Genomic DNA, 27,038 nt, shown 5'->3' on the forward strand with positions numbered 1-27,038 from the left:
TTATCATCTTCCTTGGTTCAATTTTATTTTTCATTTAATACACTAAAAATATAAGCAATGGGGTACATTACTAACACACAGCATTGTATCTGTTTGTTAAACAGGGCACCTGCGGTGTTTCTCTGGAGTCTGTACCTTGATTATAACTTAACCAAGTAATTCGGACCTTGACAAAAAATAATGGACTACCCTTGCTATAAGGCATGTTTTCTATCCCTTTAATCATTCTCGTGGCACTTCTGTGAACCCTCTCCAATTTATCAACATCCTTTTGGAGTTGTGGACACCAGAGCTGGACACAGTATTCCAGCAGCAGTCATACCAGTGCCAAATCCAGAGGTAAAATAATCTCTACTCCTACTGAAGGTTCCCCTGTTTATACATCCCAGGATTGCATTGGCTCTTTTGGCCACAGTGTTACATTGGAAGCTCATGTTCAGCTGATTATCCATTATGACCAGAGCCATAAATAGCTATTTTTGCGCCCGAGGCAAGAATATAAAATTGCGCCCTCCCCCCTCCATATAATTTCATAGTAGTTACTTTGTAAAAAAATAAAAGTAAAATACGTAAATAACCAGAATAATAATGATGATAGAACGTTTATTTATTTTAATAATAAGATCCGCATACAAAATCAACTAATACATATAAGGTGTGCATCATAGTGCATCATGAACTGTGGGGGTCGGGGCTCGCCTCGCAGCCGCGCACTAGGGTTGGGGTTGGGGCTCGCAGCCCCGGCGCAGGGGTCTGGGTCGGGGCTCGCAGCCCGGGGTCGGGGCTCGCAGCCCCGGCGCAGGGGTCTGGGTCGGGGCTCGCAGCTGCGCGTCCCTGTCGGGGTCCGAGCTCACAGCCCGGCGCAGCGGTCGGGGCTTGTGGCCCCGCAGCTCCGCACAGGGGTCGGGGTTGGGGCTTGCAGCTCACAGCCGTGCGCCTGGGTTGGGGCTCGTAGCCCCGCAGCTCCACACAGGGGTCGGGGCTTACAGCCATGCATCGCGGTCGGGGCTTGCTACCCCCCACGTAACCAGGTTGCGACTCCCAGTTTGAGAACCAATGCTTTATAATTACTGTCAGGTGTATTCTATTTATTTTCCATTTACACTGTACATTTGTCATGACGCAATGTGCATATTATGTGATTATAATTTTTCATAACATAATAAGAATTAAAAAACTTAATTTGTCTTTTTCTGTGCCCCTCAGCTTTGCGCGCCCGAGGCAAGTGCCTCACTCGCCTCGCCCTTGTTACGGCACTGATCATGACCCTTAAATCTTTTTCAGAGTCACTGCTTCCCGGGACAGAGTCCCCCATCCTGTAATTGTGGTCTACATTCTTTATTCCTAGAGGGATACATTTAGGGACTCCTCTGAAAACGCATTCGCTCTGTGATGATTTCCCATTTACAGTTATGTTTTGAGACCTATCAGTTAGCAAGTTTGAATCCATTTAATGTGTGCCATGCTAATTTTATATCATTCTAGCAAGGTATACTACTAATATAGACATCACATATGTACCTCCTAGCTAATAACTAAATATTAATATGATGTTTTCATCAAAAATTGAAATTCTGTAAAAGTGGCCTCACTGTCATCTGGCTTGTGAACCAGGAGGATGGTGGTAATAAGAACTCCTATTCCAAAAAGCTCAACGGTGACCAGGTGACATCACACTGTTTCTTTTAATTTAGGGTCTAGAAATTCAGAATCCACCAAAAAAAAAAATTTTTTTTTAGATGGACACTAAAACCAAAGTACTGTGAAAAACTTGCATTTGGCTACTGGACCATGAGAAGAACCTTTCAAAACTGCATCTTAATTGAGAGGACTTGCTACTGAGCAGTGCAAGCCAGTAATTGCCTACCATGGGCTGTGGATAGATCTACTATTGCAGAACTTGCTCTTTGGTCAGCCAGAGACTAGAGATCAACACCTATCTTCCCTACCAAATAACTAACCACTGGGCTGGGTTGTCTTTTATGCTGCTGCTTGCCTACCTGTAAGTTTGAGGATTAAATAATTTAAAATATAGTGCATCTTGTGGAGTATTGCCGCTGTTAATGCAGAAATCATAGTCATCCAGGCAAATACCAAAGGGATGTAGCCTCCTTCTAGATTGAGCACTGCCTAAATTGGTCTCTAGCTAGGGTCCTTAAGACTGTCTGGCTAGATGTTCAGTCTGTCATTGGTAAGGATAAGATTTTGTCAGTGAGGTCACAGATTCCCTGAATTTGAGACCTCTGTGACATTTTCTGTTTCAGCTTCAGCCCTGAGGCATAGGGCAGCGATACCCCTGAAGCTGTTGACCGCGTCAGAGAGTCCCCCATTATTTTTAATAAAAGTCAGATGGTCATGGGCTTCCATGAATTTTTGTTTATTGTCCGTGACCTTTCTGTGACTTTCACTAAAAATAACCATGACAAGAATCATAGAATATCAGGGTTGGAAGGGACCTCAGGAGGTCATCTAGTCCAACCCCCTGCTCAAAGCAGGACCAATTCCCAACTAAATCATCCCAGCCAGGGCTTTGTCAAGCCGGGCCTTAAAAACCTCAGTCCTTAGTCATTGGTTATCTTATTGTGCCACCAAAGCTTTTGATTGTTGGCCATGTAGCAGCATTCCTTGGTAAACATGCTGTGTACTTACTTGGCTTTCCATCCCAATAATGAGTCTATGCCATTCCGATGTACTGTTAGTGCAGTGTGAACAGCAAAAATGGAAGGTCCGATAAAAATTGGTGTGGAAGGTGAAGCTGATAATGGACATATACTGACTTATTTGTGTGCGTGCGTGCAGGGTACTGGTAAAATGGATTTGTGGAATCTTGGCCTGTTATCAGATCTATAGGTATCAAAATAAGTGCTGTGGCTGCCAAACAGAAGAGCCACTGAATTATATAAGAATGACCATACCGGGTCAGATCAGTGGTCCATCTAGCCCAGTATCCTGTCTTCCGACAATGGCAGGTGCTTCAGAGGAAATGAACAGAACAGGTAATCATAAAGTGATCCATCCCCTGTCGCCCATTCCCAGCTTCTGGCAAACAGAGGCTAGGGACAATTCAGAAAATGGTTTTGCATCCCTGCCCACACTGGCTAATAGCCATTTGTGGACCTATCCTACATTAATTTATCTAGTTCTTTTCTGAACCCTGTAATAGTTTTGGCCTTCACAACATCCTCTGGCAAAGAGTTCCACAGGTTGTGCATTGTGTGAGGAAATACTTCCTTTTGTTTGTTTTAAACTTGCTGCCTATTGTTTTCGTTTGGTGACCCCTAGTTCTTGTATTACGAGAAGGAGTAAATAACACTTCCTTTTTTACTTTCTCCACACCAGTCATAATTTTATAGACTTCAAACATATCCCCTCTCAGTCATCACTTTTCCAAGCTGAAAAGTCCCAGTCTTAATAATCTTTCCTAATATGGAAGCTGTTTCATGCCCCTACTAATTTTTGTTGTCCTTTTCTGTACCTTTTCCAATTCCCATATATCTGTTTGAGATGGCGTGACCAGATCTGCATGCGGTGTTCAAGATGTTGTCATGTCATATGGATTTATATAGAGGCAGTATATTTTCTGTCTTATCTATCCCTTTCCTAATGATTCCTGACATCGTTAGCTTTTTTTAAAAAAACTGTTGCTGCATATGGAATGGATGTTTATAGAGAACTATCCACAGCAGTTACCAACTTTCTAATGTGCTGAGGGATGCTCGACCCCCCTGGCTCTGCCCCAGACCCTGCCCCCCACTCCACCCCTTCCCCCAAATCCCCACCCCACCATGCACCCTGTCCCCTCTCCTCCTGCATGCCACAGAACAGCTGATCTGCAGTGGGCTGGAGCCACTGGGAGGGAGGGAGAGGGGGAGGTGCTGATTGGCAAGACCGCTGGGAGGCACGGGAGGGGGGTGCGATGGCTGCTGGTGGGTGTTCAGCACCCATCATTTTTTCCTGTGGGTGCTCCAGGTGTGGAGCACCCACGGAGTCAGCACCTATGATTATCCACAATGGCTCCAAGATCTTTCTTGAGTGGTAAAAGCTAATTTAGATCTTATCATTTTATATGTATAGTTGGGATTATATTTTCCAATGTGCATTACTTTGCATTACTACTTACTGAGGCACTTTCTATGGCCCAGTTACCTTATAGCTAGATAGGATATCTTGTTCTTATGAATGCATTTTGACTGCTTTTGGAGGCATTACATGGATGTGAGTCATGGACTGGAGTTCTTATCTAAACCCATACCCTATCCATTCCATGCTCAGTGTAGTCATGGAGAATCTGCCTTTCAGAAGTGCTGACAACAATAGTTGTGGTTCATAGACTTCTTTTTAAGACAAGGAGGTGCCATTGTGATAATCTAATCGGATCTGTATAACACAGGGTAGAGATTTTCACCAAGTGGCTCTTGCATCAAGCCCATAATTTCTGGCTGAGCTAGAGCATATCATTTAGAAAGACATTGTCTTGATTTAGTGATGGGGAATCTACCACATCTTTGTTCTGATGTGCTTCAATTCTAGTATGTATCTGTCGGTCTCTAGTTTCCAGCCTTTGCATTTTGTTGCTCAGGATGTCTAAAATTCAGGCCCTTAGTTCTTATTACAGTTTTTCTCTGAGTGGTAGAGAAACCTTTAAAGGTATGGCTACTCATAATCATATCATGATTAAGGCTAAGATTTTGTCATGCATATTTTTAGTAAAAGTCACGGACATGTCCCAGGCAATAAAGAAAAATTCATGGAAGCCTGTCCATGACTTTTGCTAAAACTATTGGTGATAAAATGGAGAGCTGCCCCCACACCACCCATGGGCTGACGTGGGGTGCCGCCCGTGGACTGAAGTCATGGAGGTCTCTGGAAGCCACAGATTCCGAGACTTCCACAACCTCCATGACAAAAACTGTAGCCTTAAATCATGATTTATTTATGTAGTGCCCAGAAGTGTACTTAGTTGCTTTAGACATGTAAGAACCCAGTTTCCCTCCCTGTAGAGCAGTGGTCAGAACCGGTTGATCGCGATCGACTGGTCGATCCTAGAGGATTTCCGGGTCGATTGCGATCTCTGGCGGCGTACCTGCCTACCCCGGCCCCACGCCGCTCCCGGAAGTGGTCAGCATGGTCTCCCTCCACACGCTGCTCCTGCCTGCAGCCACCGTCCCCACAGCTCCCATTGGCCGGGAAATCTGTGGGGGTGGTGCTTGCAGAGAGGGGCAGTGTGCGGAGCCATATGGCCCCCGCTCCTCCCCCCAGGGGGTGCAGGGGTGCGTTGGCCCCTTCCGGGAGCGGTGTGGGGCCGGGTAGGCAGGGAGCCTGCCTTAGCCTCGCTGCATCTGCTGCCGACCGGGAGCCACTGGAGGTAAGTGCTGCCCAGTGGGAGGCCACACCCTAATCCTCATCCCTGAGCTCCCTCCCGGAGCCAGCACCCCAAGCCCCACCCTGAGCCCCCTCCCAGAGCCAGCACCCCATATCTCAGCCCTGAGCCCCCTTCCAGAGCCAGCACCCCATACCCCTGTCACGGGGTGTGGGGGGACACAAGGCCCTGCACCCCCGGCTTCCTGCGATTCACCAAGACTCTCAGCCAGCCAGTAAAGCAGAAGGTTTATTTAGACGACAGGAACACAGTCCAAGACAGGTCTTGCAGGCACAGACAACAGGACCCCCCAATTAGGTTCATCTTGGGGTCCCAGGGGCACCATAGCCCCATTGGGGGGTCAGAGCCCCATCTGGGCTCCCCTCCATTACACCAGCCAGCTCCTGAAACTCTCCCTCTCCCCAGCGTCTCCTCCCCCAGCCTTTGTTCAGTTTCCCAGGCAAAGGTGTCACTTGGCCTCTAACCCCTTCCTGGATTCTCACGTTACATGCTCAGGTATCCTCCCTCAAGGCCCGTCTCCTATCCCACAATGCAGATCGTCCTAGCCAAACTCCCCTGCCTTCCCAGCATTCAAAGACCACATTAAGAACAGTCACAGTTTGTCACATCTCTCCCCCCTTCAAGACCGAACTGAGCGGGGTCATTTCAGCCAGTGACTTGGGGAAGTTCGAACCTACCCACGTTCCCATGGATGACCCCAACATCCCTCCCATTCCTTGGTGAGAATTACACCAGGACCTTCCGGTTTCACGCCCCCCTTTAGGTCAGGTGTGCTCGATGGCACTCGTAGTTCGCATGTGGGAAGGTTTATGCGGCCCGTGCCCTTTTCCCACCCCAATACCTCTGGGGTTCAAACTAGGCTGGGGTCTTCTCCCAGCGTTCCAGTCTGGAGGTCTGTGATTCGGGCTTTCTTGGTTCAGAGCCCCCCTTTTTGACCTTGGCCACCCTCTGGAAAGGCTTCTCTATGATGGGCAAGAGTCCGAAGGCCGTTTTCCCCTTGTCCCGGGCCTTCCTGACCCTCTGACAGGGGTCACAGGATCGGCAGTACTGTCGGACAGTAATAAAGCCCCAGGCCAGTAAAAGTTCCGTAGCAACCTCTGCTGGGTACGCCAGGTTCCCTGGTGCCCTGAGAGGGGAATGTCATGGGCCCGGTACAGCAGCTGGCGGCGATACTTCCGGGGTACCACCAGCTGCCTCCTGATCCCCCCCGACTCCATTTTCCCTGGGGGAGCCCATTCTTGGTACAGGAACCCCTTCTCCCACAGGAACCTTTTCCGGCCACCTCTCCCCATGGTCTGTACCGCACCGAGGTCGGCCAAGTCCCTTATCTTCCGCAAGGAGGGATCTTTCTGCAACTCGGCCTGGAACTCAGCAGCTGGGACAGGGATGGGCACCTGCTCTCTCTCGCTGTCTGGGTCTGAAGCCGCAGCCTCCCTGAGCCATGCCCCTGGGCGTTCACTCCCCACCAGGTTAGGGTCCTGCGCCTCAGGCAAGGCACCCTCCCCATTGTCAGGGCGCAGTGCCTGTCGCCGGCTCTAGCTACGGGTCATGACCAGGGCACCCTGGGGGTTGCTTGGCCAGTCCTCCAGGTCCCCCCCCATCAACACCTCAGTGGGCAAATGTGGGTGTACCCCCACATCCTTGGGGCCCTCCTTGGCCCCCCACTTCAAGTGTACCCTCGCCACGGACACCTTGAATGGGGTCCTGCCCACCCCCGTCAGGGTCAGGTAGGGGTCGGGCACCACCCGTTCTGGGGCCACCACCTCGGGCCGGGCCAGCATCACCTCTGCGCCCATATCCCAGTATCCATTGACCTTCCTCCCATCCACCTCCAGGGGAACAAGGCACTCGCTCCAGAGGGACAGCCCCGCGCCCACCCTGTAAACCAAAAACCCTGAGTCTGGAGCATCCAGCCCCCCAGAGGAGCTGGCCTGGGGCCCTCCTCCCTCCTTAGCAGGTGGTACGCTGCCAGCCCCCCTTGCCTGGGAACGCTGCCCCTTGTCTGGCTGGGTCTTTACCCAGTCAACTCTCTGTGGGTTGGGTCTGCTTTGGCCACAGTGATAGCAGCCCATATCCCGTGGGTCCCCCTCGAGCGGGTCGGATGGACCTGACGCTGGATGTTGCCCTTTGGTGGGGGTTCTCCATATTTCCCCGCTGGGAGGTCCCATGGTGACTCTCTCGCTGCGTTGTGGCGGGCCTGTTCCTTTGGGACTCCTCCCTGTTATCCCCTGCCCGACTGTTCACAAACTCGTCGGCCAGCTGGCCTGTGTGCTGTGGATTCTCTGACTTTTGGTCCATCAACCATCGCCTCAGGTCGGATGGGCACTGCTCATACAGGTGCTCCAGTACGAATAGGTTAAGCATGTCTTCCTTAGTTTGGGCCCCAGCTGCCCACTTGCGGGCATACCCCTGCGTCCGGTTGGCCAGTAGTAGGTATGTGACCTCACGGGTTTTATGCTGACTCCGGAACCTTTTCCGATACATCTCAGGGGTCAGCCCAAACTCGCGAAGCAGGGCCTTTTTGAACAGTTTGTAGTCCCCTGTCTCCGCCCCTTTCATTCGGTTGTACACCTCCACAGCTGTGGAGTCTAGTAAGGGGGTGAGAAACTGGATCCTGTCTGCGGGGTCATCCCTGTGCAGCTCGCAGGCATTCTCAAAGGCCGTCAGGAAGGTATCCATGTCCTCTGCCTCCTTACGCTGGGCCAGGAAGCACTTACCAAAGCTCCTTGCAGTCCTGGGTCCCCCCTCACTCACCGCAGCTGGGGCCCCACTGCTCCTCAGCCTGGCCAGTTCCAGCTCATGCTGACATTGCTTTTCCTGTTCTTCCCGCTCCTGCTTCAGTTCTTGTCTCCTTAACTCGAGCTCTTCCTGTCTCATCTCCCTGTCATATTCCAGCCGCATCCGTTCGAGGGATGGAGGGCTCCGCCGGGACAATCCACTGCTGGCCGCCGGGGTCGGGGTGCCCTCGGTAGCAGTCTGACCCCTCCCAGCCATGTCAGGCCCCGGGGTCCACGCTGCATCCGCCGGGCGGCTTCCCTCAGGGACAGGGCTCAGTTCCTCCAAGCGATCCTTCTCCTCCAGCTGGGCAATGAGCTGTTCTTTGGTGAACCTCCCAATGCGCAGCCCCTCTGCCTGCACAGCTACACCAGGTTGCTCTTAAGGCGTTTAGCATACATCTTCCTGCTAGCCACTCGCCGGTCTGTGCTCTCAGCTTTCCACTGTTCCAGGGAGACCCCTAGTGTGCCAGCCCTTCTTCAGGTCACCACCTCTCCGCCAGGGTCGAGCTGCAGACTCCTTCGCCCCTGGGACCGCACGCTGCGATCCCCGGAGGACCCTGTTACTGCAAAAGTCCTTTTCTCTGGTGTCACACTCCCAGGAGTTAATCGCCCCCTGAAACCGTCTCTCTCTCTGATTCTTCAGCCCACCTGGTTCCCGTCGATCCCCCTTCGTTTTACTGCTCCCCAGTCACTTACTGCAGGAAGCGCCGTCCACAGGGTGCAGTAGATCCGACCGCTGCCACCAGTTGTCACGGGGTGTGGGGGGACACAAGGCCCTGCACCCCCCGGCTTCCTGCGATTCACCATGACTCTCAGCCAGCCAGTAAAGCAGAAGGTTTATTTAAACGACAGGAACACAGTCCAAGACAGGTCTTGCAGGCACAGACAACAGGACCCCCCCCAGTTAGGTCCATCTTGGGGTCCCAGGGGCACCACAGCCCTATTGGGGGGTCAGAGCCCCGTCTGGGCTCCCCTCCATTACACCAGCCAGCTCCTGAAACTCTCCCTGTCCCCAGCGTCTCCTCCCCCAGCCTTTGTTCAGTTTCCCGGGCAAAGGTGTCACCTGGCCTCTAACCCCTTCCTGGATTCTCACGTTACATGCTCAGGTATCCTCCCTCAAGGCCGGTCTCCCATCCCCCAATGCAGATTGTCCTAGCCAAACTCCCCTGCCTTCCCAGCATTCAAAGACCACATTAAGAACAGTCCTAGTTCGTCACAACCCCCTTCTGCCCCCCCCCCCCCCTCCCGCCCCCCCCCCCCCCCAGAGCTTGCACCCTGGACCCCAACACTTTGCCCCAGCCCGGAGCCCCCTCCTGCATCCAAACTTCTTTCTAGAACTTAATATAATATAATTAATATATGGAGATATACCTATCTCATGGAACTGGAAGGGACCTTGAAAGGTCATCGAGTCCAGTCCCCTGCCTTTACAGCAGGACCAAGTACCGTCCCTGACAGATTGTTTTGCCCCAGATCCCCTAAATGGCCCCCTCAGGGATTGAGCTCACAACCCTGGGTTTAGCAGGCCAATGCTCAAACCACTGAGCTATCCTCCTCCCCCAAAGCTAGCCTCCTCACTCCATCCTGCACCCCAATCCCCTGCCCCAGGCTCAGCCTGGACCCCCCCTCCCAAACTGCAAACCCCTTGGCCCCAGCCCAGAGCCTGCACCCCCTCCCGAACCCCAACCCCCTGCTCCAGCCTGGTGAAAGTGAGTGAGGGTGGGGGAGAGCGAGCAACGGAGAGGGGGGGATGGAGTGAGCCGGGTGGGGCTTTGGGGAAGTGGTGGGGCCTTGGGGAAGGGGCGGGGTAGATCCTGGGTTATTCTTAGATTCAAAAAGTGATCTTGGACGTAGAAAGGTTGGAGACCACTGCTGTAGAGCTTTTTCTCTCAGTATTACTTACATACCCTCTTCTCCTCTGTCACCCCTTCCTGCACTTTGAGAGATGTGATAGTTACATTATGATTTGAGATTTTTTAAAAACAGCCAATCATAGAAGATTAGGGTTGGAAGAGACCTCAGGACGTCATCTAGTTCAACCTCCTGCTCAAAGCAGGACCAACACCAGCTAAATCATCCCAGCCAGGGCTTTGTCAAGCAGGACCTTAAAAACCTTAAGGATGGAGATTCCACCACCTCCTTTGGTAACCCATTCCAGTGCTTCACCACCCTCCTAGTGAAATAGTGTTTCCTAATATCCAACCTAGACCTCCCCCACTGCAACTTGAGACCATTGCTCCTTGTTCTGTCATCTGCCACCACTTTGAACAGCCGAGCTCCATCCTCTTTGGAACCCCCCTTCAGGTAGTAGAAGGCTGCTATCAAATCCCCCCCTCACTCTTCTCTTCTGCAGACTAAACAAGCCCAGTTCCCTCAACCTCTCCTCATAAGTCATGTGCCCCAGCCCCCTGGTCATTTCCGTTGCCCTCCACTGGACTCTCTCCAATTTGTCCACATCCTTTCTGTAGTGTGGGGCCCAAAACTGGACGCAATACTCCAGATGTGGCCTCACCAATGTCGAATAGAGGGGAATGATCACTTCCCTCAATCTGCTGGCAATGCTCCTACTAATGCAGCCCAATATGCCATTAGCCTTCTTGGCAACAAGAGCACACTGCTGACTCATATCCAGCTTCTCGTCCACTGTAATCCCCAGGTCCTTTTCTGCAGCACTGCTGCTTAGGCAGTTGTCCTTGTTAAACCTCATCAGTTTTCTTTTGGCCCAATCCTCCAATTTGTTTAGGTCCCTCTGGACCCTGTCCCTACCTTCCAGCATATCTACCTCTCCCCCCAGCTTAGTATCATCTGTGAGCTTGCTGAGGGTGCAATCCATCCCATCATCCAGATCATTAATAAAGATTTTGAACAAAACTGGCCCCAGGACCGACCCCTGGGGCACTCCGTTTGATACTGGCTGCCAACTAGACATTGAGCCGTTTTACCACAGCAAATTGTAAAGGCAACAAAACCTGCAGGAGTTTCTCTGTAGTGGAGTGGGTAGCAGGTCTTCCAGGTGGTATGGGCTCTCTCCCTGTCTCAGGAAGCGACACAGCATGTCCTTTCTCATACTTTCTATTGCCCAGTTGTTGTGCCTATGTAGCATCCATAGCTAAATAAGTGTTAAAAACAAAAAACCTAATTTGTACCAAAAAGATTTCTAGTGCTGCCCTAAACGTGGGGGAGTGACAGTTCGTGCTGCCCATTGACGCAAACAGAAATGAAAGTATTCAATGTCTCCTATGTTTAGTGGTTTAGCCTCCTCCCCCGCCCCCACTACAAGGTTAGTAGTTTGTAGCTTATTTTTAAGGAAAGGGATTTAGTAAATATTCCAGCTTCCAGTTTGACGGTCTTTGAAAGGAAATCGGTCCATAATCCATGATGATTACTATATAGGTTTCAGAACTTCACTTTCTATTCAATCATTGTGAAAACTGTAATTAGAGATAAGAGGCTCAACGGCTTGATACTTTCTCTTCTCTGTTGCTAACCTTCTTACCATATCTGTATGGCTCGCAAAGTCGGCTATATAAATCAAGAGTTGGTGGTGTGTAAGAACTGAGTCAGCCTCGTAAAATGAGTCCTTGCTCTAATATGCCTGGATTGATGATGAAAAGGTTGGGACACTGCATTTTAGTTTATTTCCTATGGGAATCAGTTTTATCATTTACTGTGCTCCTTTGTAGCCTTCCCGGTGTGTGCCCTTCAAAGGAGACTTTACCCTGTTTCTTAGCAGGTCATTGTGAAAGTTGCTCATGAATGAATTACTTATTCCTTGCCCTGCCCTTTCTGTTCCATCCCATACAGGAAAGGAGTGGTGCAGAATGCACAGTGAATGGCATTTCCTATTTTATTAAATTGGCAACATTTTAACTTAACTGAAACCGTTCAGAACCATGCAAAGGAAGATTTAGTTTTTCTAGAGCACAGTCCACCAGCAAAACCTAGATTTGAAATTGATTTATGGCATGAATTAAAACATTTGGGGCATATTAAGAATCCTATCAGGACTTGGACTGTTTTTTCTAGGAGCAAAGGTGGTAATAATGACTTGACTGGATGTTCTTTTTTCTAACTGTAGTAAGGAGAAAGTATTGGCTACACATTTCCCCATCCCTATTTCAATCTCAATTCTCTTGGTTTAGGGATTATTTGCATTAACATGATTTATGAACAATTTACTGTAAAATTAACTTAATTCCTCTGTGCCTGTTTGAGAGACAAGCGTACATTTTTTAGGTAAACCATGAAATAGTGCTTAATATTGATGAAAGAAGACTGGAGTTGCATATGGAAAATTGCACTTGTACCTTAGAGGTATACAGGAGAAGGCCATTTAACCAGTCCAGTTAAATTTCTTCAAAAGCATGAGGGGACCATCTGTTGCTGATTTGTGTCCAGATAGGAAGCTATACATGTCTAACTTATTAAAAATAGTGTATATATGCTATTTCACTGTCAAAGTGAAGTTTAATAAATCAGGTTTCTCTACTGATAACATCCTAATCTGTCCTCAACTAGCTAATATGTTAACATACAGCTTGCCCAATCTACAGTAGAGTTGTAAACTTTTAATGTTTTAGCTGACATGTTTTAAAAAATACACTAAACTGCACAGATTCAGTTTGAGCTTAACAAGTATTTGAAAAATAATTTTATGAACAGAGTCATTGACAGACATCCTTTCTCTAACAATACGTAACACTTAAGAGTGCTTGATGTGTTCAAACTCTATATGAAAACTACTGATAATTTTTCTAGCTTTGTTTGGGTTGTCCCAGCAAAGAGAGAAAATCCCTTATTTTCAGTGGACTTCTGTCAAACTACATGTGTATGGTGTAAGATGACTGCTGGGTTAGCGCATGCTTCTAAAAATGCAAGGTCCTGATGGTTTAAAGATAGATATATAGATATAGATATATAGATACATATATAGATATAGATAGATATATTTTTTTCCCTTTGCAAGCTAAGTATGACATTTAGTGGGGATTACTCTGATTGTTGTGGTGAAAGTAATGGTCTCTGGAACGTGTGTATCTATATATACAGTTATCTGTCCCCATTATGGGGTCTGACTCTCTCACAATCTTTTAAATGTATTTATTTTCATAACCCCCTCATGGAGGTATGAAGGTACTGTTATCCCCTTTGTACAGATTGGGACATGAGCCACAGATCACGCAGAAAGGTCACCTTTTCTGCCAAAGGTCACGCAGAAAGTCTGTGGCAGACCAAGGAATTGAACCTGGATCTCCTGAGTCCCATACTAGTGCCCTAATCTCTGGAGCCATCTTTCCTCCTATGCATATATGGATAAGGAAAAAGGGGGAAATAAATTGATCACACTACTATTAAATGTTCCATTTATTGTTTATAAAGGGTTAATGATTAATCTTTTAATAAATCAAATGAGAGTACAACAGCTCACAGTCTTTTTAACAACCTGTAAGATCTTATACTGATATGCTTCTGTGACAGGGTTGGAGGGACCCCATCCAGTGCGGGGCGAGTGAGCCCTGTCTCCCTTAGGGTGTAAGTAGCCCACAATTATGCCTCTGTAGCCAAAGTCAATGTATTTCTGTCAGGCAGCAAGGGCTAGTGGCCAGAGTCAATGGCTTCATCCCTGTTAGCAGGGCAGTAAAGCCTAGGGGCCAAGTGGCCTCAGTCAGGGAAGGGGGCCGCCACGCACAAAAAGGGGGTGCTGGCAGCCCAGATGGGGGGCCCAGGCCCTTCCCTCTCCACTGGGCCCCAGTCCAGAGCCCTGGTAGTGGCAAGAGCACTTGCCACGGAGTCAGTGCGGGTCCGACCAAAACACTCTGACTCAAAGTTCTGGGTCACTAACTGGGACACTATCTAATTCCCCTGGGCTGCTTCCTACCATGGTTCCCGCTGCTGCGGTCTGGGCATCTCCAAGTTCCCCAGTCTGCGCTGTCCCCAGTGACTACGGACTCTGTGGGGCCTCCTGGCATCTGCCTGGGTTGCGGCGTCTCCAGCTCTCTTGGCTTCGGGCTTCAGCTGCTTCTCAGCTGGAACCTGTGACTTGCGTCCTTCTTCTCCAGCAGTCATCCCCAACTGAGATGAGCTGCTCTCTTTTATACTAGTGCATTTGGAGCATGCCCAGTAGAGTTGAGTGGGCATGGCTTCCTCAGCCCACAATGTAAGGTTAACCCTTCCTCGTCCAATGTGGGGCAAGTGCACCCCGTCACAGCTTATAACAATCTCTAGCACACACACTATTCATATCTGTAATGTGCTTATAACATCTATAATTTATTAGCCCTTTATAAACTATTGATTTGTGGAGCCTTACTATAAAGCATTTAAGCACTGTTAAACTGAAGTTAAATCTTCACTGGTGGTTTAAGAAGAGCTTCATGTAGTGATAGTTGCTCTATTTCTGAAGTAGTCTCTGGTGTGGTGGAGGAAAGGACAAGATTGAATAGATGCATTGGGTCCTGCACTTTTGGAATAGCAGTTTAACTTTTAAGTAAGTGTGTGTGTGTGTGTGTGTGTGTGTGTGTGTGTGTAAAACAAAACACTGTATAAGACACTTAGTGCCCAGATGAGTAGTGAATGGATCCCAAACCAGACAGCCTTCTTCCCACAGACAAAATAGAAACTGATAGTAATGTCTACGCTTATTAGTTCTTTTAAGATGTGGTCAGGTGACTTTTATCTGGAATACTTTTCTTAGTCATAAAAATGAAGTCCCCAGCCCAAACTACTGGACAGTTGGCTGGAAGGGGCTAACAAAATGTATGTTTGATAAATGAAAATTTTAATACTTGTGTAATAGCTAGAAAACAATCTAGCTCTGAAAAATCAGTAAATTCATAATGTTATTCTTCATGTTAACTATCTCAGAAAGTAAACTGAATTTTATAAACAGTAATCCTACAGAGTGAGGTTATCACTTGATGGTCCCAGCTAAGCACGAATGGTCTACCTCACTTTCAGTGCAGGGGAGCAGTGTTGTAAATGAATAATTGTAAATTCCCTTTATAATTACTGTTTTAACTGGCACATTTGGAGTGGGTGTTGCATGGTAGGATGCCTTTCTTTAACAGCCTGTATTCTGCAGATGTTTTGAAATATGGGTTCCAACTCTTGCCAACTAGCTTTTTTTCTGTATTTATACTGAGTGCATTTGAAGTTGCATCATTTCCTCAATAAGAACAGTGTTTTATTTTTGACTGTAGCATTTGTCAGGTGGGAGGAATTCTAGCTTTCAACTACTGAGAGCTAACATTAGCGCACTCTGGTGGTGGGTCCTCAGCAGTTTTCTGATTTCCGTAGTGCCTCTTTCGGTGGCAGCTAGTCTCTTGAGTGTGTAATGGGTTTCGCTGTTCTTTGGGAAAGGTAGTTACTTTGACTTATAAAAAGTTGCCATGCATTAACCTGTAAAGTTTCCTTCCTTTCAAGTACTGACTAAGGACCTCACAGAATACTGACAGTTAAAATAGCCTTTACATACACTCTGTGTGTCTGCTATTTAGGGGACTCTCTTCATTGTATTAAGGACACTATTGCATGTTTTTGTGAACTTGAACCAAAATAGCCAAACTAATGGGGAAGAGGTATGTTTACCCTGAATAGTTATAGAATCCTGTATACAGGGTTTCTCTCCTCCCTCCCTGTCACTCTTCTCTCCTACACCTTTGTTTCTGTCTATTTAGGTGGTATTTTTGTGGCTTACCCGTTTGTATTCACTTCCTATCTTTTTGTTACTTTGTACAAATTCTTAATGGTATAAAGATTTAATTTAAAAAACAGACCCAGCATTCCTGATCCTTATGCAAAATATTTACACAAGAGTTAAATATTATGACTTCCCTTAATAGCTACTGGATCTTAAACCTCAAAATAGCAAACTGAGAACCCAGGAAATATGCAGTGTAATTGTAGTTGTGTTGGTCCCAGGATATTAGAGAGACACAGAAAATAGTGAAGCAGATACTAGATGCAGTTAATCTTTATGGAAACATAACCTCTACAGGAAAATGCTACATCTTTTAGGCGAGAATGGAGCTTATTGTTACTGGAAGTAATGTAAATCTACAGGAAAAGGCATGCCTGTGGGACTGTCACTTATATGCAGGTATGGACAGTGGTTTGTCTTCACAAAAATGCCATTCTTTTGGCGTTTAATAATGAAAAATCCACTGCTGTGTTACACACATAGCATTGAATTATTTAAGGTAACATACGTGTTGACGTGCATCCAGTTGGCAGGATCTTTCCCATTGCGAGCTTTGTAATAAAGTTTTGAATGGATCTGGAACCTGTATTTTGTGCAAACTTGCACTACTACAGTGGATTAGGGAATCTCATTTTGCTTGAACCTTCTAGTTTGGACTGCAGTCATTATGCTATTTTTTACTCTTTCACAAGTTCTTATTTTTCTTTACCCAAGAAGAATCACAACCAAAGAAATGCAGCTAAAAACAGCCACTGCTTTTTTTGGCCTGCAACAGCGCAGCACTCCACTGTCGTCTGAAAAGAAGCTTTATCAACAAGGAGGGGGTGAGGAAGGAAAGCTCATAGTTTAGGAACATCTAAACACAACTATGTGCAGTATTTAGTATAATTTTAACTCAAGTATTAAGCACTTAAACTTTGGACAGAAACATCCATGGTCCATGAATTCAGATACCCTTAAAGCAAAAATTGTTACGGTGAGACATGCATTTCCTTGTTAGAGTCCTGAGGGAGGTGGTCCTCCAGTGCCACCTCCATCGGTCTGATCCAGCACCCTGGGAGCTTTTCCAGCCTTGGGACCACCTGGGAAATAGCAAATGTGTGAATTTGTTGTATGGCGAAGTATTACAATGTTAACAATTTAAAAATTGACAATTGCTTTATCAGCAGGGGTGTTTCAGATTTGTTTAAACTTACAGCTGAGAGGGAGGCTTCTGAAGCAGATCAGTAGATTGTTGGCTGTCATCTGCCTGTACCAAGCTGCTCCCTTATAGCCGTCTGTTTTGATTTTCTGCCCCTTCACTGGAGCACATGGAGAATACCTCTAGGCAGAGGCAGATTAAGATTTATTTGGGCCCCCCACGCCCTGGGGGCCCCAGAACTGGCGGGGGGGCATGGCCCCCCACTTTTAAAACTAGGACGGCCACGCCTGCCCACTTTTTAACATGGGCATTATCAGAGGTGATATGCAGCTGTGGCTAGTGGGGGACACAAATGAGAGGTTCCGATGGGTCACGTGCCCCCCCAATTTCTCGGGACACCTCTGGTGCAGACACCTAATAGTGAGGAGACAGCACTCCCCTTGGCCCTGGTGCTCTGTGTGTCCGTGCAGCCTGAGGAGGGAGGAAGCAGCAGGGCGGCTGTGTGTATTATCATAGCACCTGGGAGTCTGTCAAGGAGCAGGACCCCATTGTGCTAGGCACTGGCTGCTGACTGAGCTTCTCCTCTGCCATATGAGGCTGCTTCGCCTTCCCTGCTGCTGGAGTCCCACGCATTGCCACTGCCTGCACTCCCTGACTCACCCCAGGGATTGTATGCAAAGCTGGCGGCAGCACTGGGACTCCAACAGCAGGGAAGACTAAGCAGCCCCATGTGGTGGGGGAAGGAGTTCAGCTGACAGCCAGCCACCCAGCTGCTTCCTTCCTCCCCTGGGCTGCAGGGACACAGGGGGAGTGCTGCCTCCTCACTGTCGGGTGTCCACACCAGAGGCATCCTGAGAAATTGCGGGGTGGTGGTGTTTGTGACCCTGCATGTCTTCCTCCACCCCCCCAGTCTTGGGCAGGTGCGGAGCGGTGGCGGCAGGGAAGCTGATAAGATGATCATCTCCCCTGCTGTGAAGTGCAGCCCCTGCTAGTGGTACCAGCCTCTTCCCAGTGTAGGGAGGATAAGGTGGGCCTAAGGCCCCACCCACCACAGGGCCTTGCTCCTCCTCTCTTCCCTGAGACCCCTAAGAGCCGCTCAGGGAGCCTGGGCCACTGTGGGGAGCCCCAGGCCCTCCACCTGCCCTGGGTGGTTCGCTTTGGGGGGCAGGGACACAGGCTGGGGCCTCGGGGAAGAGGGAAGGAGGACCAGGAGATGGGGCCCCAGGGGAAAGAGGAGGAGCAGGGGCCGTGCCACAGTTCTGGTGCTGGTGACTCTACCTCCTTCTACACAGGTTTCGGCGCTTCTGGGACTCCCAAATTAGCTGGGGACCCATGGTGCCATGCGTTAATCCGCCACTGCCTCTGGGCTTCATAGATACAGGGCAAAGTACAAAATCCACAGCTGCTGTGAAGAAGGAAATCAAATTATATTGGGAGAGGGAGGCTGAGAGAGGAGCTGCTGCAAAATCCCAGAGTAATGGCTCCAGAAAGACACGGGTCCAATTGGTTTACCTCCTGGAAAAGATCAGGGTAATAGAGAATATATTCTGCTTCCCATGGATTCCTTGCTTTCAAAAAGTCACCACTGTGTAAGTATGGAAGGAACTATTGAATGAAAAAATAAAAATACTAGAAGATTTTTTAGCTTAGCCCATGTGCACATGCTCTGAGAGGGACAGCCATAAGGTTCAGGGAAGAACTACCAGGGTCTTTTCAAAAGCAAAAGAGCCATCCCTGTTGACCAATGTCCTGAGTTTTTTATCTCCATAACACCCAATACTTTGACCTCTTCTTCAAGTTATGAATTGTGTAACTTTCAGTAGCCGGACAGAGAGTTTAAGTGCCATTCCTTGACATTTTAATGTCCTTGTCTCCCTTCTAAACAAAATCTACTGATCTGCTTCAGAAGCCTGCTTTTCAACTGGAAGTTTTGATAAAACAAATCTGAAACACCCCTGCTGACAAATGATTAGCTTCAAAAGCGTTAAATAGTAGTTTGGGTTTCTGCCCAAGATCATCCCTCCAAACTTCACGTATTTGTACAAAGTAAAGTTAGGAATTGGAAACCACCAGGATTGAGTCCGCTGACAGTTACCTTGGGGGTGGGTGGGTGAGGGGGAGCAAAGCTTCCTTCTTGGTTCTTTGCAGGTAAATTGGCATTTTAAGAGTTGGTGATGAGACCCTATATTTTATACCACACTTGAAACTGTTGTTCAGTATCATAGCTGCCCTCCAAGTTTCTTTTTTGTGTAATCAGTTGTTTCTATCACAACAATTGTGTGGAGGCCAATATATTTCAGTCTTACTGCTAATTAAAAAGTATTCATTTTTCAAGAAAATCCTTAATTTTGAGTTGCCTTCAAAGTCCCCCCCACCAAAGAAAAAAAATTAAATATAGGTATGAGCTGAAAAACATTGTTTTGGATTTTCAGCTCCCTAATGAGGTGAATGCTGATCGGGACCATGTTCAACTCAGTTGTCTTGGCATGACCAAGACCATACATTTAGTGATGCAAGCTGAGCTTTTTAGAAACCGATCTGCTGAATCACATACTGTAACGGGTATGCAGCAAAGCTGAAGAATGTAAACCCACCAAGGCTCCAGCTCAAGGACTGATGCAGTGTGTGCACTGCAATAGCTACTGCACTCCATTCAGTATTCTGCTTTTAAATAAGCGGTGGAAAAATCAGTCAGGTTTCTCCTTTGTGGTAAAGATATGACAGTGCATTTTAAGAGAGAAATCTCAGAACTATGCCTTAGTCAACGGACAATCCTGAAATCTCTTGCTTTGCTTTTTATAAAAGTGTTAGGATGCCACCTAATGTTATAGAGTCATATCACAAATTACATACTGCTACATAATGCAGTGGTTCTCAACCAGGGGTCTGGGGCCCCTTGGGGGGCCGTGAGCAGGTTTCAGGGTGTCCTCCAAGCAACCAGCATTAGACTCTCTGGGGCCCAGGGCAGAAAGCCAAAGCCCCATTGCATGGGGCTGAAGCCTGGGGCCCTGCCCCCCCCCCCCCCCCCTGGGGCTACAGCCGAAGCCTGAGCAATGTAGCTTTGCAGGGGCCCCTATGGCATGGGGCCCCAGGAAATTGCCCTGCTTTCTATCCCCTAACACCGTCCCTGGCTTTTATATGCAGAAAACCAGTTGTTGGGACACAGGTGGGCCGTAGAGTTTTTATAGCATGTTGGAAAGAAAAAGGTTGAGAACCCCTGACATAATAGACCACAAGCTGGGACCATGTAGCTAGGTTTGTAAATAGATCTATTAACTTCCATGATCCCTCCCTTTCCAAAACCAAAATCTATAATTTCCTCAGTTACCAATCTGAAACTACTCATGTGGGCTCTATTTAGCTAGGGAAAACCATGTATACAAAATGTGAGGAATGAGTATGTAACAGGGTGGCTTGCCTCATGGGCTGGAGAGCCTGGTGATTACAGGATGTGAGCCCCTTCTGACAGGAAGGACATTCCAGTGTAAAAGGAGCAGAAAGTTGCAGTGAAGGGGGAAAAGCTCAGGAAGTTGTGGCAGTCTGCAGAGAGAGGAAATCTTTCCTGGCAGGGAGACCTGGAGGAGGAAGAGAAACCTTGTGTTGTGTGTATTATGAATGGACTTTTAGGGGTTTTGAGTTTTATTTACAGTTTATTTTATATTAATAATCCCAATCCACAAAGAGGGAACCAAGGAAAAAGCTGAAGTGAAGTTTTTGATCAGTGCAAGAATGGAAACTGAGGCAGGCTGCATGTAGTGTGACCCTTCGCCATGAGGGAGTATACAGGAGGCATCTAGACTGGTTTCAGAGTACTTGAAAAATTTCTTTTGTTTTTGGAAATGTCTCCCACTTCTTAAAAATGCCTGTGTAGAAACTCCAGACTACTTTTCTTTATCTCTCCACAAGGAGGACTGGTGGCGCTGAGTGTTTTTTGTTTTTAAGAGAGTTGATTGGTTAATATTAGTTGTAGCTATCCCCTTTCATGTACTCGTCTGGGACTTGATAGTTTTCAAACTTCAGTTAAACATCAGGGCTGTAGTTCCACTCTGGGCTCCTTACTGTGGAGAGCTCCTTTTGAATGGAAACAATCACTAGGGTTGAAAGTTGGATTTTTTTTTTTTTTCTGGATTGTAGGTTAATTCACTGTTTTACAACTTTCCCTCCTTATAACTGTCACCAGAGGTCTAGTTCTGGCTCCCAGATTTCTGTGCACTTTGCTGGGCCATGCAGTGTCTAAGGTCCTCAGAACTTAACATCTGAAAGTAAACCTTTCCTTCTAAGTCTGGCTTATTTAGGCAAGTGGATTAGAAACACCAGTGTTTTTTTATACATCTTTGCTGTATTGAATTCAAGCAGTGATTTAAAATTTACTCCAAGCTGAGTAAAATAAAGTCTACAGCAAATTCTGTGCCTTGATAGATCACGAACTGTAATAGAAATATCTGAAATGAATGTTGAAAGGCTGGTTGGGTACGTATGCAGAACAAGGGTGTAATCTGTGATCCTAAATTTGTTTGCAGTATTGCTGTAACCATGTTGGTCCTAGGATATGAGAGAGACAAGGTAGGTGAAGTAATATCTTTTGTTGGACCCACTTCTGTTGGTGAAAGGGATTAGCTTTCGAGCTTCACAGAACTCTTCTTCAGGTCACCTATGAAGCTTGAAAGCTTGTCCCTTTCACCAGCAGAAGGGGGTCCAATAAAAGATATTACCTTGCCTACCTTGTCATAAACTCAGTTTTGCAGTAGAACTCAGCAGGCAAATCTGTATCAAACATTTTCAGGTGAAACACTAATGGTGGTAATTTCCGTAAGTAGCATTTAATTCAAAATCAGTTTTGATTCATAGTCTGTTACCTGACTACCTAGAATGATACATTGACATACCACGTGTGCTAAATAAAGAACTTTTCCTTAGTAGTGTTTTATTATATTGTAAAAAAGTGAAAAATATTTGGATCAAATGACTGGTATAATCAAATGGACAACTTGGATGCAGAATACAAATTCTGATTTATTACATTTGACTAACCTTCCCCTTCGGCTCTCCCTGGGCAGGTTTGATAAAGGACGGATCTATACATTTATTGGTGAAGTGGTGGTTTCTGTGAACCCTTACAAAAACTTGAACATTTATGGTCGTGACATGATTGAGCAGTACAAAGGACGGGAGTTATATGAGAGGCCCCCTCATCTCTTTGCAATTGCTGATGCTGCTTACAAGGCCATGAAGAGACGATCAAAAGATACCTGCATTGTAATATCAGGTAAGGTGGAAAAGCCTCTCCTCACTACCTGAGGACTATTTGACCCTCCTTGTGAAACTCAAGGAAGGAAGTAGAACAATTTGGCTAATGTTACATTTGCTAAAGGGAGAATTTTACTATGTTCAAGACTTTAATTTGCATATGCGCCTGCATCTATATCATTCAAATACAATTGTCTAATTCAAGAACTTGTAGATTAAACTAATTATTGATACATATTATACTTGTGAGGGAATTCTGCTCCAAAAAATTAAAAGTTCTGTGCCAAAAAGAAAAATTCTGCATACAATATTTTAAAATTCTGCAAATTGTATTTGTCAATAAATACATGTAGAGGTTACAGCATGGCAGTGGGGAGCACAGGCCACTGGCTGCCTGGAGGTGGGGTGAGGCTGCACCCAACTCTGATAGAGCACTAGGGCTGGGCCTGCCCCAGAAACACCCTGGGACCCTGCCCCTCTCCACCAAGCGCACCAGGTGTGGGCAGACAGGCTCAACCCAGCGGGATCCAAGTGTGGAGGGGCTTAGTGTGGCCCCCGGGGATCCATGTGTAGGGTGAGAGGATTCTGTGTGGGGCAATCTGGGGTGTGAGCGGCTCAATGGGGGGTCCGAGTGCAGGAGGGATCTGGATGCATAGGGGCTTGTTGGGAGGGTTCCTAGTGCAGGGGCAAATTGGAGGATTGGGCCAAAAGAAACCTGATGAGGTTCAACAAGGACAAGTGCAGAGTCCTGCACTTAGGACGGAAGAATCCTATGCACTGCTACAGACTAGGGACCGAATGGCTAGGTAGCAGTTCTGCAGAAAAGGACCTGGGGTCACAGTGGACGAGAAGCTGGATATGAGTCAACAGTGTGCTCTTGTTGCCAAGAAGGCTAATGGCATTTTGGGCTGTATAAGTAGGGACATTGCCAGCAGATCGAGGGACGTGATCGTTCCCCTTTATGCGACATTGGTGAGGCCTCATCTGGAGTACTGTGTCCAGTTTTGGGCCCCACACAACAAGAAGGATGTGGAAATATTGGAAAGAGTCCAGCGGAGGGCAACAAAAATGATTAGGGGTCTGGAGCACATGACTTATGAGGAGAGGCTGAGGGAACTGGGATTGTTTAGTCTCCAGAAGAGAAGAATGAGGGGGGATTTGATAGCTGCTTTCAACTACCTGAGGGGGGGTTCCAAAGAGGATGGAGCTCGGCTGTTCTCAGTGGTGGCAGATGACAGAACAAGGAGCAATGGTCTCAAGTTGCAGTGGGGGAGGTCTAGGTTGGATATTAGGAAACACTATTTCACTAGGAGGGTGGTGAAGCACTGGAATGCTTTACCTAGGGAGGTGGTGGAATCTCCTTCCTTGGAGGTTTTTAAGGCCCGGCTTGACAAAGCCCTGGCTGGGATGATTTAGTTGGGAATTGGTCCTGCTTTGAGCAGGGGGTTGGACTAGATGACCTCCTGAGGTCCCTTCCAACCCTGATATTCTATGATTCTATGACTCTGCAGGGGGTTTCAGGTTAAGGTGGTTAGGGCTCCACAAGTGAGATCTGGGTGTGGGGGTCTCAGCGGGGCTGATCTGGGTGCAGGGGTGGGGGTCCAGATTCAGTGGGCGTGGGACTTGGTGGGGAGGGCTGGGTGTGGGGGAGTGGGGCTTGACGGCGGGGTTTTGGGTGTGCGGTGTTGAGGTTTAGCAGAGGGGTCTGGGGGTGGGCCAGATGCTTGGGGTTTGGTGGATGGGGCTGGGGAGGGCTGATCTGGCTCCGGTCTTGGTGTCCCCAGCAATGATATATCTCTCCACCGGGTGCTCCAGACACCTGAAACCACGCACCCGCCCCTGGGGAGGGGCTCTTGTGGCTTCCCTTTGTTTCCCTGTCAGAAAGTTATTTTTCTGCAGGGAAGCAAAGTAATCTATGAATTCTGCACATGCACAGTGCCGCAGAATTCCCCCAGGAATAATGGTATTGTGTGGTGGTAACTTGAATAGGAGTCCCTTCCTTGTTACATCCAGTCTGGTTGAAAACTGGTTTTGGAAAAAAGCCTGTAGCATTCAGTCCTATCTTTTCTTTGAGGACTGTCTCTTACACCTTAGATGACTTCAGTTAGTGTTTGTCTTCTGTTTTGATGGCCAAAGCTAATTGCTTGCCATGACTCTAAACAGTGGGGGAGATGCTCATAGAGTGAACTATTGCTATTCAGATCCTGGCACGTAGTTTCCATGGTATCCCTATGCTCTAGCAGCCTGCGGAGCAAGAGACCCAAGATAGCTGCTGAACAGTAGTCTCTTGTATTACAGTTCACAGCATTGCTGCCAGCAAGCCACTGTATGCCAGCCTTGTCCCTCTGACAATATCTCTTTTGATCCTCTGCCTGCTAGGCCTTACAAACCTGTGAAATCTTTTATTTCATTACTGGTTTTAAGTTAACATAGTAACGGCAGCCAGGCAAGGTTACATTCGTATCAAAAACACCTCATATCTCAAATAAATAAGAAAAGGTAGAGAAGCCATCGAAGCAGAATGACATGATTGCAATGATCAATGACTTACAGTATCTTAATTTTTTTTTAATCTCTTCTTGGCTTATGATACTTCTTTGCTGTTTGTGTCCTCAGGTGAGAGTGGGGCTGGGAAAACTGAGGCCAGTAAATACATTATGCAGTACATAGCAGCCATCACCAATCCCAGTCAGAGAGCAGAGATTGAAAGGTAAGGGCTTTACAGAAATTTGAGGGGGAAAATAGCTTCATGTCCTGATACCATGATACTGGGCTCTCTTGATATACCTATCTTCTTTTCTTCTACTTTTATAATTACATGAAGTTTTCATATCAATTCATTCTTTCCTGCAGGTAAAGTTTTGACTTAGGGAAAATTTTTGAAACATAGATAAATTGCTAACAGATAATTGTCTAGGAGTGTTGGGAGTGTAACTCAAGCCTTTGCACTTCCAAATTGTAAATGATGTCCTGAAATTAAGTTTCTGCTGAGGTATCAGTCAAACTTTCATGGAACTAAATGTACTTATACATTCAATTCATGACAAATGGGATGTTGAACAGAAGCAATACACTCTAAGTTTAGTCCAGCATTTCATGTTCATGAATTTCTAAATATGCCCATCAGGCATACTGAGTAAAAGTATAAATGTCTTTAAATAAATGAACGTGGCATACTGACAAAGAAAATTAAACTCCCACCTTGGAACTAACTCTCGAACAACTTGCCCACCATGCAAGAAACCGAGAGATTAGATGAGTATTTCACGGGGGCAAACTCAAATTTAGACAGACTAACCGAGGAAGTAAATTCTACAACCAAAGTATCAGAGGGGTACCCGTGTTAGTCTGGATCTGTAAAAAGCAACAGAGAGTCCTGTGGCACCTTTAAGACTAACAGATGTATTGGAGCATAAGCATGTGTCTGACGAAGTGGGTATTCACCCACGAAAGCTTATGCTCCAATACATCTGTTAGTTTTAAAGGTGCCACAGGACTCTCTGTTGCTTTCTACAACCAAAGGCTCTCCAATGAAAATGCTCACTCTCCAGCTCCCCATTCATGTCTAGGGCTTGGAAAATCAGCTGGGATCTTTTACTAACAGAGTACCACCTATGCATATTATCTGTCTAAAATAGATTCCTGGTTACAGGGAATAAGTTATGTATTACAATGTGTTTGAATGCAGCTACATTTAAATTTATACATCTTGGATCAAAGAATTTAGGCCATACTTACGGGATGGGGAACTCTAGCCTGGTAAGCAATGACTCTGGAAAAGATTTCAGGGTCATAGTGGATAATCAACTGAACATGAGATCCCAATGTGATGCTTTGGCCAACACAGATAACACAATCCGGGCGGTGCATAAATATGGGAATCTCAAGTAGGAGTAGAGAGGTTATTTTACTTGGTGCTCATGTGACCACTGCTGGAATACTGTGTCCAGTTCTGGTGTCCCCTATTCAAGGATGTTGGAAAAATTGGAGAGGGTTCAGAGAAGAGCCACAAGAATGACTGAAGGGTTAGAAAACCTGCCTTATAGAGTTAGATCAGTGGTTCCCAAACTGGGGTTCGCGAACTGTTGCAGGGGGTTCTCGGGAAAAAAATCCCTAATGGCGGACAGAGCTGTCCCTAGGGACCCTGGGCAGCACAGGCCCCTGGACTTCCAAGAGCTAAGCAGATCAAAGCAGGCAGATCTATCACACTGAGGAGACTGAAACTTCAAGACTCCTTATAAGAAATGGAAAGGGAGGTGGATATTTTTTGCTGTTTTTAAAATTAAATAGGCAGCTAATATTGTTTTTTAAAATTATTATGAAGAACAAGTTTAAACTTTGTTGTAACATGCGTTGTTTGCCTGGACTGCTCTTAAATACCTTCATGCTGTTTCACATCTGATACTCCTGGGTGAAACATAGAAGCCTTGTCTTATAACAGGCTTATTCAAAGTGATACAAGCTACAAAAGTGATATCTTGGAAGAATGTTGCCATTTTCATAATGTAATAAAAATACTGTCATGATTAATAATTAATAATAAATAATGTGCAATGAGCATGTCATAGCAACAAATTTTATATTTCCAAGATCAGTGCTTTTATAATTTATACGCCGGTAAAGGAGAAAAATCCCTAGAAATATTTTTTTAGGAGGGGGTTCACGAGACCTGACATTTTAGTGAAAGGGGTTCACAGGTTGTTGAAGTTTGGGAACCACTGAGTTAGATTGAGTTCTTTAAATCTATTTAGCTTAACAAAGAGAAGGCTAAGGGGCAACTTGATTACAGTGTAT

The 27,038-nt window shown here is 46.8% G+C and overlaps 1 protein-coding gene across 1 annotated transcript in view; it reads left to right on the forward strand.

Annotated features, from left to right (window-relative positions):
• The window catches only part of MYO1D (myosin ID), a 337,265-nt gene that overhangs the window by 63,209 nt on the left and 247,018 nt on the right, over nt 1-27,038 (forward strand). The window contains exons 2-3 of the mRNA XM_026658646.2: nt 22,055-22,263; nt 24,861-24,954. Coding sequence (XP_026514431.1) covers nt 22,055-22,263; nt 24,861-24,954 — 303 coding nt within the window. The remainder of the gene's footprint in view (nt 1-22,054; nt 22,264-24,860; nt 24,955-27,038) is intronic.

This window comes from Terrapene carolina, unplaced genomic scaffold (assembly GCF_002925995.2).
Source record: "Terrapene carolina triunguis isolate 2854851 unplaced genomic scaffold, T_m_triunguis-2.0 Scaffold495, whole genome shotgun sequence".
NCBI lineage: Eukaryota > Metazoa > Chordata > Testudines > Emydidae > Terrapene > Terrapene triunguis.